This window comes from Panthera tigris, chromosome E2, assembly GCF_018350195.1.
Source record: "Panthera tigris isolate Pti1 chromosome E2, P.tigris_Pti1_mat1.1, whole genome shotgun sequence".
NCBI lineage: Eukaryota > Metazoa > Chordata > Mammalia > Carnivora > Felidae > Panthera > Panthera tigris.
In genome coordinates, this window is record NC_056674.1 from 48,870,910 (window position 1) to 48,887,275 (window position 16,366).

At 39.2% G+C, this 16,366-nt stretch overlaps 1 protein-coding gene across 4 annotated transcripts in view; it reads right to left on the reverse strand.

The window, feature by feature from the left end:
• GLG1 (golgi glycoprotein 1) overlaps positions 1 to 15,666 on the reverse strand; it is a 147,695-nt gene extending 132,029 nt beyond the window's left edge. For all 4 annotated transcript variants that reach the window (XR_006211929.1, XR_006211930.1, XM_042969590.1 and 1 more), the window contains exon 1: positions 15,222 to 15,666. Coding sequence is in view for 2 of the 4 variants with exons in the window: in XM_042969590.1 (XP_042825524.1) it covers positions 15,222 to 15,662 (441 nt within the window). In the remaining 2 variants the exon portion in view is untranslated. The remainder of the gene's footprint in view (positions 1 to 15,221) is intronic.
• Positions 15,667 to 16,366: the final 700 nt, after the last annotated feature.

The following is a 16,366-nucleotide window of genomic DNA, read 5'->3' on the forward strand; positions in this document are numbered from 1 at the left end:
AGGACTTGTGTGCTCTGTTCTCCTTTTCACAGCACCAAACTGTCACTGGGAGTACTTACTCAGTCCCCGGTGTATCTAGGTACCTGCACCTGAAAAGGTATCACCATTGGAATGTGAATAAGAGAGAAGTGATCACCTGAGGGCCAGGGATTTTTAGAACAGGAGGTTGAAAGGGTGAATTTTATGTTATGTGGATTATATGGAAGGAAGGAAGGAAGGAAGGAAGGAAGGAAGGAAGGAAGGAAGGAAGGAAAGGAAAGAAGGAAGGAAGGAAAGGAAAGAAGGAAGGAAGGAAGGAAGGAAGGAAGGAAGGAAGGAAGGAAGGTAGGTTGGTTAAAAAAACAGGGGGATGGGGTGCCTGGGTGGCTTGGTCTGTTAAACGTCCGACTTCGGCTCAGGTCATGATCTCGCGGTCCGTGAGTTCGAGCCCCGCGTTGGGCTCTGTGCTGACAGCTCAGAGCCTGGAGCCTGTTTCAGATTCTGTGTCTCCCTCTCTCTCTGCTCCTCCCCTGTTCATGCTCTGTCTCTCTCTGTCTCAAAAATAAATAAACATTAAAAAAAATTTAAAAAAAAAACAGGGGGAGGTGCCTGGGTGGTCAAGCCCCCATGGGTCAGGCTCAGCACTGAGGGTGGAGGCTAAGATTCTTTCTCTCTCTCCTCACGCTAAAAATAAAAAAATAAATAAATAAAAATTTTAAAAAAAAATTTAACTGGGAAAAAAAAGCCCTAGGAAACAAAAACACAAGATTGGAGGGGGCCAGGGTCTCTGGATCACCAGATGGCTGACAGTCTCCCACAACTTTTCCTATGTTAAGCCACTGATATTTTGGAATTCACTGTGGCAGTTAGTTTTGCCCTAAATAATACATTAACTGAAAGGAAATCTTTTATCTTCTAAGTTAGTAAAAGGCTTGGCTCAACCCAGTTAGAGAGAAGCTGACCCCTTGACACTTAACAAAATTATACCTATGGCACTCTCCTGCTAAAGTAGTTTTGTCAACATAGGGCAATAAAGATCTTTAACTTAATTTTTAAAAACGTCAAATAGGTAACATATCTGGCTCAAGTTTCTTTTAATTAAAAATATAAAGGGTATATTGGAAAGTTCTCACACATTTTTATCCTCCAATAGCCTAGTTTCTTCTGTATCCTTTCAGAGCATTCTAATGCAAATACAAGCAAATACTAATAAATATTTTTCTTCTTTTTACTTTGTCTTTGATTACAAAAAAGGTAATATACTATACCAAGTGGTAACTTTACTTTCTTCATTTAATAATAGATCTTGGAGATCTTTCCATACCTGGCATAAACACCTTCTTTTCTACAGCAATACAATAGCTCATTGTATGGATACACAATAACTTATTTAATCACCCCCTTATTAAGAGGTTTTGGATTGTTTCCAATTATTTGCTATTACCAAAAAAAAAATGAAATCATCAATCAAATACTTCCTACACATTGTTCATACTGTTATATATAAATTTTCAGAAGAAGGTCTATTGGGTCAAAAGATCTATACATTTTTTACAATTTTTATAAATAATTCACGATCTCCTTTTCTAACAAATTACCCCTATTCATTCCCATTTGATACGTCAGAAATTAAAATTCAAGTCACAGTGATTTCTACTACTGCTTATGAAGGATTACTGGAATTGCCCCCATAGTAATTACCAAGTAGACAAAATATAAAATAATTTTCAGTGGCTGGACAACAGGCAGCATAGGCCTGTGATCCCTAAGAGAAGGGAAACGAACAAGGTGTACCTGATGATTACCCCAGGTTACTGCCTGGAGGTGGTCTCTAGGCTGCAGCACAGGAGGGGGAACCCAGACAGAATCTAGTGTTCTCACTGAGAAGAGGAGAGAAATCAAAAGTTCAATGGATTTAAGGGGACTAGAACTTGCAAGATAGAGTACTGGAAAAGAGAGAATACAGGATATCTGTGGAGGGATCACCCTGGGTTTTGTCCTATCCTATCTATGCACGTGTGGTGGCAAACAAAAAAAACTGAAAAGCGAATAGACCAATTAATTCCTGACATTCACACAAGGAAGGCAGTAGTTCATTCCCAGCAGCCAGAAAAGAGAGACCTTAAATAACTTGGGACACTGGGTAGAGTTCCGTAAGAGTCACATCCTACTAGTAGAATTCAATTAGGCACAGACTACAGGCTGCTCCAGACTTACCCTAACAAAGCTTAAAAGCAAGCCTCAAAAGGCTCAAACTGATCTGCATGTAACCTCTGTGCCAGACAAAATCTAATGTTCTTTAAAGGAACTCAACAAAATTCAGCACTCAAAGATGTAAGATGCACAGTGGTCAATATTCAGTAAAAAACCACCACACATGCAAAGAAGCAAGAATGTGACCCACAGGAAGAAAAATTAATCAGTAGAAAAAGACCAAGAAATGACAACTGATGTAATTAGCAAATGAGGACCTTGAAACAGCTATTATAAATACACTGAAGATTGTAGGAGTGCCTGGCTGGCTTAGTCAGTTAAGCGTCCAACACTTGCTTTCAGCTTAGGTCAAATCCCACAGTTTGTGATCCATGTCAGGATCTGCGCTGACAGTGCACAGCCTGCTTGGGATTCTCTCTCTCTGCCCCTTCCCTGCTCACGCATGCATGCACACATATGTGCTCTCTCTCTCTCTCTCTCTCCCCCCCCAAAAATAAATAAATAAAAAGATTATAACGGAAGGGGTGGCTTAGTTGGTAGAGCACGTGACTCTTGATCTTGGGGTTGTGAGTTCAAGCCCATGTTGGGTGTAGAGATTACTTAAAAGTAAAATTAAAGGGGTGCCTGGGTGGCTCAGTTGGTTGGGTGACCAACTTCGGCTCAGGCCATGATCTCACAGTTTGTGAATTCGAGCCTCACGTCGGGCTCTGCGCCGACAGCTCGGAGCCTGGAGCCTACTTCGGAGTCTGTGTCTCCTCCTCTCTCTGCCCCTCTCCTGCTCACATTCTGTGTCCCTCTATCTCTCAATAATAAACGTTAAAAAAAATTAAAAAAAAAAAGTAAAATTGAAAAAATGACTGTAAAGGAAAACATGAACATAATAAAAAAGAGAAATGGGATACTATATAATATTATATAAAAGACCCCAATCTATTTTACAGATGAAAAATAAAATATCAAAAATGAAAAATACATTAGATGGCTTTACCAGACTGAAGACCACGGAAGAAAGCCCAGAGATACAGCAATAGTAATTATCCAAAATGAAACAGAGAGGGGAAAAAACAATTGTTGGTGCAGGGGAGAGGGGGAGAGGAGAGGGGAGGGTGAAGAACAGATCCTCAAGACTTGAGACAATAGCAAGCAATTTAACCTATGAAAAGTTAGAGCACAGGAGAGGAAGGACAGAAAAACTATTTGAAGAAATAACAGGCACATAGTATATGTTCAAAATTTATTGACAGATTTATTTAAACATGGAAAAGGGTTATAAAAAACAAAATGAAAATATGTATGTAAATGTAAAAGTTATCAGAAAAGCACTGTGGAGGGGTGCCTGGGTGGCTCAGTGGGTTAAGTGTCTGACTCTTGACTTCTGCTTAGGTCAGGATCTCACGGTGTGTGTGGAGCCTGCTTAAGATTCTCTCTCTCCATTTCCCTCTGCTCCTCCCTCACTCATGCACTCCCTCAAAAAAGAAAAGAAAAGGAAAGAGTAAAGAAAAGCAATGTGATAACACAGAAAGACAGAGGCTTTAAATTTAAAAAGATTTGGGTTGGAGTCTAGCTCTTATTCTTAAAACTTATATGACTTGGACAAATCACAATCCATCTGATTCATTTTTTTATCTGTAAAATAAGGCTGGTAATCTGTCCTATCTACCGTATATTTTGTCAAGAGTTGGAAATAATATAAAAAGTATTCCATAAATCACATATTGAATAGCAACTTACATGACTCATAGTAATTATTTAGGGAGAAGATTATTAGGCCAACACTTAGTTCATAAAAAGCAAGCATATTAGGGTGAGTTCCTATCTGACATTACACCTGGTCCCACATCTCCCCTCCCCTACGCCAAGAGTTAAGAAAAGCTGGGGCACCTGGGTAGCTCAGTCGGTTAAGCATCCAACTTCAGCTCAGGTCATGATCTCGCGCCAACGTTTAAAAACAAAAACAAAAACAAAAACGTTTATTCTTCTTTAAAAAAAAAAAAGAGCTAAGAAGTTTTTTGGAATACATCATTTTATATGAAACAAAACTCTCAAGTCATCTTTTTTATGCCCGATAATCCCACTCATCAATTAACCCATACAGTGAGTGCTCAATAAATATTTACAAGTGATGAGTGAATCTACACGGATTCTCTTCTTTTTTTTCTGGGGGCAGATAAACCAAATGAAAATCTTGGGGGAAAAATTTCAGGAAGACTCCAAAGGTGAAGCCCTACAAAAATGACTAATTCATCCTATCTCCTCACTCTTAGCTGTAGATTTCAAGATACAAAAGAGTAAACAATGAAGTTGCTGCAAACACATATACTATTTACTCAAAATTGGAACTACTGTGATGAACCATATGAAACTGCTGTTTTTTGTAAGTCAAATATGATCAAATATTAGAAGTGCTGGTAGGGGGACAGGGGCAGTGGACCAAGCAAAGGGAAAGATACTAAACAATATGCTGGGGCAGAATATTCCCAAATCACTGAATATAAAATCTTTACCAACAAATGTTGTTTACATAAAAACTGTAAACTCACAAGCTATAAGGCAGTGCTTTCTGGAAGCCTACCCCACTAGGCTATGTATTTGTGTGGGAGAACAGCAGGATGTTGCATGAGCTAGCAGGAGGGAGAGCTGGAGAAAGAGGCATAGATCATCTCACTAAAGAATGTAAATTTGTCTCCACAAGAGGAAGGGAACCACACCAATGTCTTCTGACTTCTGCTTTCACTGCTCTACTTTCTCCCATTTTAGATATGCTTTCAAGTTGGAAATCAATATACAATAGTATAAATTCTTGAAACTTCTTAAAATGATAAACAACTGTGAGTTCCTAATAAACAAATCAACTGTAATAGGAGACTGGAATTTTAACTGTTTCAACACTTATTCAAAATGAACTCTGCTACCAAATAACCTCAAGAAGAAGGCTTACATACTGCAAATATTTTGCAATGCCCTTAATGTATGATTAATTTATGTATTTATACTTTAATATAGATTGTTTCACAAGCCAGAGAATGCTGCAACCTTAGCAATATCAAAGTCTTTACATATTACTCCCCCTCTGAAAAGTTGCCAATTTTCAGGAAAATTTTAGTGATTTTGAAATTTATCTGGTTTTACAAAGGGCAAAAAGAGAATCAATGCGTTCTTTTTCTCAGCTAATAAAAAGCTATGTTCTTAGTCATTCCATTCTACAGAGGGAGGATCTGCGTTAAGTAATGCTGTCTTCAGAATACAAGAACTAATTCTTTTCCTCTCCTATTTAAGAACGGGACTTTCCTCTTTGTCTGATTGGCAGTATATTCCAAATTTAGGCATCATTTAGGCCATGAGAACTGAAGAACATTTGGTAGAACTGAATTCCTCTACCCAGAGAATTCACTCCTTTGCACTCCATAATCTCAAAGTGCACACATTTTTAATACTCAGTAAAGACTAAATGTTCTTGATCTTCCTCTTCAAGTAAGTTCAACTAAAGTTTTCATGAAGGAGCCTAGGAAGAATTACATAAAAGGTGTGACACATTACATTTCACTTCACATTTCTTTTAAGACAGTGAACATAAAATCTCATCTTGAACAATTTCATCTGCAACAACAAAGAGAAAGGGAAGGCAAAGACCATTTATGGGCAAATGCAATTTGATGCATGGTCTACATATTTTAAAAAGTTTGATCCTCACCATAACCCTGTGGGAGTAGGTTTCATATCTCAGTTTTATAGATAAGAAAATTGAAAGTTGGAGAAATTAATTTGTCCAAGGTCACAGTAAGCAATAAGTGAGCTGGGATTTGAATCCAGGATTGTAATTCTGATTTTTATATCTTCCCTTAATAGGTGTGCTCAGTAGATGGCACTAATTTAACAGATGGCAGATTTTGTTCATATTAAAGCCCTCCTTTACATCCCCTTCTCCCTCCTTGAAATTTCTGTCCACTTCAGAGTGGTTATCACATTACAGAGCTGCTTTGGACAGTGCAGGAACTTTGGGAATTCTGTTAAGTGACCTACAGGCTCTTTCTAGTTAAACTTAAGTTACAAATGAAAATACCTTCTGTATCTTTCTTTAAACATTTCTTTTTCTTTTATTCTTTGTTGTTGTTACTCTGCACTTAAACTGATTTATAGCTTGTATGCACATTCTCCTGGTTAATTTTTCTTATATACCATTTCAACTCACTGTTTATCTTGCTTCTGATTCTAAATATATCACACTTGTTATTTTTTTTTTTAAGGGACACAAAAACAGTTTCAGAGTCTGTTCTATTTTACAAGTGTACAGATCCAGGAATTCAAGTCAGCACCCATTTTCACTATGACTTCCCCTACAAAGAGTTATACATGTTATTCAAGCCTTCATTAGGAGAAGGTACTATAAATACTATGAATTCAATCTAACATAACTTTCCAATTTCAATAAAATTATTAAAACTGAATGAAAATAGATGCCTAGTTCTCTTAATTGTTTTTAGATTCCAGTCCACACTTCTTGTTCCTCCACACTCTATTTTGATGCAGATACAAGGATTAGTACTGGCACTGTTCGGAGGACCATCACTTGAGCTTCCTTCGTAGGTTTCAAATTTATGTAACTCAACCAAAGATGAACCACTTACTGACTTCCAGTTTTATGAGTATTGCTCTTCTCAAGCTAAAGGAGCGCCCCTTACAATTCATAATTTAGACACAGGGAAGACAAGATTCATCCATAAACCAGATTAGGAGACATTTTAAGGTAGCTAAATTAAGAATTTCATGATATGGGGGTACCTGGCTGGCTCAGTCAGTACAGCGTGAGACTTTTGATCTCACGGTAGTAGGTTTGAGCCCCACTCTGGGTGTAGAGATTACTTAAAAATAAAATCTTAAAAAAAAAAAAAGGAATTTCATGATATGAATAACCAATTTAAGAAGAATGAAGAGCTTTTTTCTGATTCTCCCAACCATTTCTTCTACTCATATCATAAATGCCCATAGCATTTAATTTACCATTCTTCTATGATAACATTTTATAACTTATATTAATAATTTTTAGTAAAACTATCTTTTTCTTCTTCTAGATCAGCCCTAATAGACATATAATATAAACCACATCTAAACCTTGTTATATAGTCATATTAAAAAATAAAAAAAATTGACTTTAATAAAGCACTTAACCCAATATATCCAAAGTAAATTGTCATTTAAACATGTAATCAATATAAAAAATTAATGAGATATCTTAAATTTGTTTTTTTTTTGTACTAAGTTTTTAAAATCAAGTGTGTCTTTCACACTTATAGGGCATCCCAATTCAGACAATTCATGTTTCAGTTTCTCAACAGCTACATGTAAGTGGTGACTACCACACTGGACTACCACAGGGACAGAAGGAAGAGGAATGAGCTATTTTACAGTTGGACAGACTTGCTTTCAAATCTTAATTCCACTACTTATTAGCCCTGAGGCAGTCTCCTCATTAAAAAATAATTAATAATAATAATAATACATCTCTGATAGGATTAAATGAGACATAATGCCCAGAAAACATCTGGTCTCAGCTAGCACAGGGGACACAAAAAGCCTTCAATAAATGCTAACAATTACCATGTATTTATACCCTCTAACACTAAGCACAGTGTCTTACACATAGTAGGTATTCAATAAATGTTTGTTGAAGGAAGAAAAACTAATTTGCATGACATCCTATAACCCATTTTAATTGCTTCTTTTTCAAATATATAAATATCTCATATAAACAAGTAAGTTTTGGGGCACCTGGGTGGCTCAGTCAGCTGAGTGTCCAACTTCAGCTCAGGTCATGATCAAACGGTTTGGGAGTTTGAGCCCCGCAATGGGCTCGCTGCCACCAGCGAAGAGCCCCGTTCAGATCTTCTGTCCCCCTTTCTCTGTCCCTCCCTCCTGCACTTGCACTCTCTCAAATATAAATATTTAAATAAATAAACAGGTAAGTTTTATTTTTTGGATTGTTGCTGGCTAAATTGTTTTTGAACACATTAGTCGAAATATACAAAAGGAAATGTACCATTTTATCTTTCAGACTGTTCAAGTATTTTACTTTCTTCCAAAAAAACAATGAATTATTAAGCAAATATATGCTATTAAGCACTCTTTATCAAGAGACTTCTTAAAAAAGTATTTCTTGGGGTGCATGTGACTCAGGACCTCAGGATTGTGAATTCGAGCCCCATGTGGGGTGTAGAGATTAACAAAAATATTCCTCATCAATAACAGTGGTATTTTACAGGTAACTCTCAATTATCTGCAGGAATATTTTTATCTCAGGTTGGGATGAAAACACATCCCATTTCTGGGCTTTACTTGAAAAACAAGCCAGTGGTATATGTAAAACCCTTTACAATCTGGACTCTGAAAAAATTCTCAAGCTCTCTATTTCAGACAGTACAACCCCCTAAATTTCTTAAAGCATTTTCCCTTTTCACCTGTGCTTAGAATTCACTTGCACATAATTGCTTTCTTACAGATCACAGAATCACAAAGTATCAGAGCTATTAAGAGATATTCCAGTCTTGGCATTTTCCAAAGCATGTACCGTAAAAGGTACATAAAAGGTAAGCAAGATAATTTCGGATGGTATTAGTATTGTATACTTTAACTGCCATATATTTTGTTTAGTGTATATTAGAAAAATATAACTGTCACATCAAACTCAAAAATTCATGTATATCTTCACTTATGACATGGTTAAAGTAGACAGTCACAATTTAAGCGAGGGGAAATTTTTTTTTTAATTTTAATTTTTTAGAGAGACAGAGAGAGAAACAGTGGGCTTGCAAACACAAGCATGTGTGAGCGGGGGAGGAGCAGAGAGAGGGAGACAGAGGATCCAAAATGGGCTCCAAGCTGACAGCAGAGGCCTGACACAGGGCTGGAGTTCACGAACTGCAAGATCATGACCTGAGCAGAAGTCAGCCGTGTAACCAACTGGGCCACCCAGGAGTACCAAGGGGGCAGGAAACTTTTAAGCTTAGAGTAGCAGAGCTGGATTCCACCCAAGTTTAAATCCTAATTTTCTGCTCCTTTCATTGCCCTAAAGAATCTACTGTCTATACGACATCAAGGGATTAACACTCTCCTATATAATTGTTTCTTGATTATAATCTCATTTATCAAACCAATTATAAGCAGTGGTGATGTCTTAAAGTACTAGTGTTCTTTCACAATGACAGGTGCAGAACAAGAGATCAAAAATGCCTTGATTTTGTGGTTAGATTGCTTCCAACAACTGAGAGTTAGCATTGGAGGAAATTCCACATTGGCTCAAACAGAACAATCATAATATATCCTAAACTCAAACAATGTTTGGATTAACTGCCATTTGCATTATTCATATCACTATTTCCTCCCATGAATGAAAAAGGAATCAGGAGATGGTATGCCTATAAATCCTAGCGACCATACGACATATGCATGCAGAGGATATAAGAAACTTGTACAGGTTAAATAACAGGGGTCTTACAAATTGTATTACCCAAACCTGTCATTTAATACATGAGGAAACTGGGACTCAGAGTGGTAAGAGGACTTGCTCACAGTCATATGGTTTCCTAACGGCAGTGCCAGCTCTAGTCCTAGTTCACTGTGCCGTTCCATGGATTCAATACAAATAGTAGAGAAATATATCTAAATTTTTCCATTATACTAGTACAAATCCTGCTTAAGGTGAGATCGGATTTGAAAATCTTTTCATTAAGCAGAAATTCTGCTCATGATGGACTTAAACTAATAAATTAAATTAGCTTTGTCTAATAATGCTGGTCTGTCTGCCTGAGAAACCTACAATATTCCAATGCATAGGAGCTGTTACTACCCAACTGTTCTTGGTAGTGAAGAAAAGAGGATTCTAATTCCAGGTGACTCTTCTTATTTTGTGTACATTTCTGAACCCCTGGCATTCTCAACAGTCTCAATTTCCTTAGCTGCAACCATCCATGGCAGATTGCAAAGCATAAGGTCTTTTGAAGTCAAAAAGAACTTACTGAATACCAGGTCTTACCACTTAGGACATAACATCAGACAAATCACTCCATCTCTCTGAACCTGTTTCTCAACTAAGGTAATAAGATATTCACCTCACAGGACTATCAAGAGCATTAAATGAGATGATATAGACAGTGCAGAACATGATCTTAGGATACAGTTAAGTGAAAGGTTAAGAAGAGAATAGAGGCACCTGGCTGGCTCAGTTTGTGGAGTGTGTGACTCTTAATGTCAGGGTTGTAAGTTCAAGCCCCATATTGGGTGTAGAAATTACTTAAAAACAGAAATCTTAAAAAAAAATTTTTTTAAAGAAGAGAGTAACAAAAATTCTCACCTATGAGTTTAAGAGCAGGTTTATGGTTTGCAATGTTTAAATGTTAATTCCTGCTCAATACATAAAATATCTTAAATAAGTATCTACATTTTTTTTTTAAGTCCTTGTCAAAGATACATATTGAAGTAGTTAGAAAGTGAAATGACATGTATCTGGGACTTGCTTTAAAGGATGCCAGTCTCCCAACTCCTGTGCCATACAAACAAAATTAGTAGAGATAGGTGAAAGTGGGTGATGCATACCATGGAGAATCACCATACTACTCTATTTATGTATATACTTGAAATTTTCCATAGCAGAAAGTTATTTATTTGTTTATTCATTTACTTACTTAATTACTTAATTTTAAGTACACTCCATACCCAGCATGGAGCCCAATGCAGGGTCTGAATTCACGATCCTAAGATCAAAACTTGAGCTGAGATCAAGAGTCAGATGCTAACCAACTGAGCCACCCAGATGCCCCACAAAGTTTTTTGTTTTAAAATCCAACAAAAAACAACACAAATAAAAAGCTAAGAAAAACTATACACATAAGTAATAAACTTTTCCCAAAAAACTAATGTCTCCATCAGAAACTTCTCAACACAAGATAATACTGGTCATTTCAGCCAAAATAAAGTATCTTAAAATTACTCTCAATACAAAGCATGTTTTATCTCTTTATTAAATACTAACTAAACAGCAGTATCTTCTCTTTCTTTGGTATTATTATTCCTCCACCTGGTAGAATAGCCTACAGTATATTTTTTCCTTTTTCCCCTTTATACATCCTTGTTATATTTTTTTAACGACTAGAACTACCATTAGTTCTATATGTATAAACAAGTATGTAAATATACATGAATGTATACACATATACATATGTATATGTATATAAAAATAACTAGGATTACTATACTACCATTACTACTCTTACATCTATTATTTAATAGTGCACCCATCGGGTATACTTGACCTTTTAAAGTTTGTTTGTTTGTTTATTTATGTATTTTTATTTTGAGAGAGAGATGGAGAGCATGCAGGGGAGGAGCAGAGAGAGAGACAGAAAGAATCCCAAGCAGGCTCCACACTGTCAGTGCAGAGTCTGAAATCACAAACTGTGAGACCATGACCTGAGCCAAAGTCAAGATTAGAACACTTAACTGACTGAACCACCCAGGTGGCCCTATCCTTGACCTTTTAAAAAGCAGGACTCATCTGGGGCAGCTGATCCAACTTCGGCTCAGGTCATGATCTAGCAGTCTGTGAGTCTAAGCCCCAAGTCAGGCTCTGTGCTGACAGCTCAGAGCCTGGAGCCTGCTGCAATTCTGTGTCTCCCTCTCTCTCTCTCTGCCCCTACCTCGCTCACACTGTCTCTCTCTCAAAAATAAACATTAAAAAAAATTTTTTTTTAAAAAGCATGATTCATCTGAAAGGATTAAAAAAAATCCCTCACATAACACATAACCTTCAAAATAATGGGCAAAGTGAGGAAAAGCTGTGAACTATAGCCCATTTGCAAATTTACTATACTTTACACATAGATTTTTAATTTGTTGGCACATGATGCATTAAATAAACTGAAAGTATCAGTTGAAATTATTTAAAGGTAACCATAAATACCTGCAAATAACTTTTGTAAGTTAATTACTATAAAACTTTGAACACTACACTACAGTACAACCTTAAAATATCTGAACTTAAGACTTAACACTATATACTCCAATCTTGTTTCAAAATAAAAACGTTTACTGGGGCGCCTGGGTGGCTCACTCAGTTGAGCTTCCGACTTTGGCTCAGGTCATGATCTCGCGGTGTTGTGAGTTCGAGCCCCACGTCGGGCTCTGTGCTGACACCTCAGAGCCTGGAGCCTATTTCAGATTCTGTGTCTCCCTCTCTCTCTGACCCTCCCCCATTCACGATCTGTCTCTCTCTGTCTCAAAAATAAATAAACATTAAAAACAACATTTTTCAAAATAAAAATGTTTACTATACTAACATTTATTATTATTATTTTGTTATGTTTTATTTATTTATTTTGAGAGAGAGCGAACAAGAGTGGGGAAGACGCAGAGAGAGAGGGCACGGAGCCTGACACAGGACTCAATCCCACAACCTTGGGATCATGACCTGTGCCAAAATCAAGAGTCAGATGCTCAACCGACTGGGCCACCTAGGCAACCCTACTATACTACCATTTAAATACTCACACGCTTTGCCTTTTCATAATTTTCATAGCAAGTACACAGAGAACAATCTTCTCCAAATTTGTATCCAAAGGGATAAAGAAGCACATTATGTCAACTTCCCTATCAAACAGTCCCACTTACCAAAAGGCAAAGACAAAACATATTCCATAATTTCACTTCAAATGTGCCTAGGCAGTTTATTTCTTTAATTCAGATATACTCTTTCAAACATATAAATGAGATTTAACTAATTCTCAAACTAAGTGTGTTAAAACTTCCTCCTGCCGTCTTTAAAGGAAGAAAAAGTAGTTTCAAAATAGTTCCACCTCCAGATGCTTGGCTGGCTCAGTCTGTAGAGAGTGCAACTCTTGATCTCAGGATTGTGAGTTCAAGCCCCACTTTGGATGTGGAGCCTACTTAAAACAGAAGAAAAAAAAAAAAAAAAAGGTTTCACCTCCTGAGAAATAACAGTCATTCATGGTACTCTTCTTTCAACTTTTAAGTTTATAAAATTATAGGAAAATTAATTAAATTGGAAGTTTGGAAAGCCCTGCTCTCCAAAATACCCCACCTCCAAACTACATGACACCTTTTCTTTCTTCCTCTAGAGCTAAAACTGACTCCATTAGTTTATTCATCCTCAATCAGTCGGCAATATTTACTAAGTCTCAGCAATGAATTAGGTACTCTGGAAAGTTACAAAGGAAATACAGGAGCTACTAACTACCCTCAAGGAGTTTATATATCATCCCCATAAAGGAAAAAAACAAAAACAAAAACATAGTTACTGAAAAATATCTTTGCTGAGAATCTCACAGTCAATGTGGAGCAAAGACTACATCTTCAAGCCAGGTTCTTTACACTAAGTAACGCAAGACAGTGTCCACAAAATTAAACAGACTCCAAAAAGTGGCCAAATCTAAGTTATTTATGGATTACATATGCTGCTACACACTTCTACATGCATGACAAAGGAAGCCAGCTCCCATAAGTGGAGGTTTCCAAACACCCCTAATGCACACAAAGAAAGAGACATGTACTCCCTGCATGGGCCACTTTTTGCTACTTTCCCTGATAACATCCTGTTTCTGCCACAACCACTAACAAAGTGTTCAGTCACCAATATCAGGGTCCTACTTTGAGGGAACAACATCTATTATATACCCTCAGAGACCAAACAGAAAATTCCAAAAAGCCTGACAGTTAAGAATCTTAGCTGTATCTACAAGAGAAGTAGCTGAAAAACAAGGAATAGCAATGGATTATCCTTCTAGTCTTCAAGCTGTAGATGAGAAGTCATCTGCGGCCCCACATTTCTGTTGGCTCTGGAAACTTCCTTTCTGTCTTCTGATTATGTATGTCTTTTCCTCTTGTGAACTACTCTGTATAGAATACTAGATAAAGCAGATACCACAGTGGGATGGGGGTAGGGGTGTACTGCCAAAGCTAGCAATTTTCTACAAACCAGGGGTCTTCCCATGATCATGAACACCCCAGACAATTCTGATGATACAATTCCCCAAATAAAACTGTTATCAAGAGCAGTTTCATTCTATTTGTCAACCTTTGGGCCTAATTCTATACACCTACACCTTAAAACAAAACAAACCCCTACCAGATTTGCTCCGACACTTTGATAGTTGTCAAATATTCTGCAGCATTAAATCTAGAAAGGACATTCTCTGTGTCACTTAACTGAATCACATTAAAGAATATCAAATCTAGATCTCATTAAGAGGTCCTGTTAAAATCATACTCAGACGTCAGAAAGGCAAGATCCCTCAACCCAATCACAAATACTGTATAGGTATTACAGCTTCCACTGCTGTCCCAACTTTTCAAGCTTTGGGACTCTAAATTACTTGGAGTAACAGCTTAAACTTGAGATGCACTACAAATTGACCAAAAGAAATTAAGAAAATAAAAGGCATACATTAGTTTCAGCACGTATTCATAGTAAGAATTTGCGAATTAGAAAAGAATAGGGTAAAGACAGTAAATTCGATGTTTGGACTACAATACACATCAGAACAGAACCCGAGCTACCTAAACAAACCTTACCTACTGCCAATAAACAGAAGAGCGTTTCTTAACGGCTTAAGTACGACAACCATTTTTTTTTTTTTTCATGTTTAAAACGGCTGCTACAAATTGTCCAAGTCGAAACACATAGCAAAATTCTAAGCCGGTCTTCGGCGAGGAGCTACTGTGCTTAGAGCATCACACAAAAGACCGAAGCAAACATAAACACGCTCTGGGCCTTCGCAGATAGCGGCCAGGAGCCAGGGTCTGACTCCCAGACCCCCGCCCCGGCGAGGGAATGAGGAGTGGGGGTGGGGTCCTCTTCTCGGAATGCGCCGGGGAGCTAGCTAGGGACGGGGAGGGAAGGAGCGAGTGCAGCACGGAGGAAGAGAGAGAAGCAGCGCACCGGCGTCAGCGGCTTCCAAGGCCGGCAACACCCTCAGGCCCGCACCAGGCCTGGCCCTCCCGGCTCCGTCCCGCCTCCTCCTTACCTCCCTCACGTCCTGCAGGCACTCGAGCACCGCCAGGTTGTTGCTCCAGGTGTGCTTGGGACACACACGGGTCACGTCCTCCCTGCAGGACTCTTCCTCCGCTAGCTTCCAGCCCCCGCCAGCCCCGCCGGGCCCCGCTCCGCCCCGCCGGGCCGGAGGCCCACCCGCCGGGAAAGGCGGCTGCGGCGGCTGAGGCGGTTGCTGCGGTGGCTGCTGCTGGTGCTGGAGCTGAGATGACTGAGGCATCTGGAGCAGCGACTGACCCGCCTGCCCGCCTCCTCCAGTCTGCCCTACAAAGGACGGAAAGTTGGCCCCGGGGCCCTGGCCCTGGCCGTGGCCGCCCTGGCCCGGGAGTTTCTGGGCCCCGGCCGCCGCGAGCAGCAGCAGCTGCAGCGCCGCCGACAAGCGGAACATCCTCCGTACACGTCCACACGCCGCCATCTTGGGTCCGCGGCGAGCTCGACGCACCCGCCGGCGCCGCGTATTTAAATGAGGGGGCGGGGCGCGGGCGGGGCCCGGTGGGGCCCACCCGAGCCCCTCCTCTGCTGGCGCCGACTGGGGTACTGAGAGCAGAGCCCCGGAGGAGGCTGCGCTTGAAACGGCCCACGCCCTGGGCCTTAGAGGCTCTTTGCCGGGGAAATTGCTGGAGTTCCTTAAAAAGCCTGGGCAGGGCGGCTATGAATAATTCCCTTCGTTGTCGTCACAGGAGAATAAAAAGGAATTGGGATTGCCACAACCAAGATGGCCAGTAGAGTATGTCGCCTGTTCAGTGACGGGGGTAGGTGGGGGGAAAACAAAAACAAAAAACTTTGTGTGTAGACGTGAACTTTACACGATCAGGTGTATTCCGAAACCTGAGAGTCTCTTCTTGCATCTCTCCGTGCTGCCTTCCACCTGCCTCAGAACCTTTCTTACCCAGGGAAGAAGGCAGCATTGGATAAGGGGTAGGAGCCCCGGTTAGGAGCACAGGTTCCGAGTTAAGGAAAGACCCGGTTATAATCTTTGCTGCTCTGAAGACTAGGAAAGCCCTTTAACTTCTGGGCCTTATTCTTCTCGTCCCATGAAGAAGAGGCGGAGCTCTAACGTAAAGTATAATTGTGAAGTTTAGAAATAATAATAAGGAAAGTGCCTGGCCCACAATATAG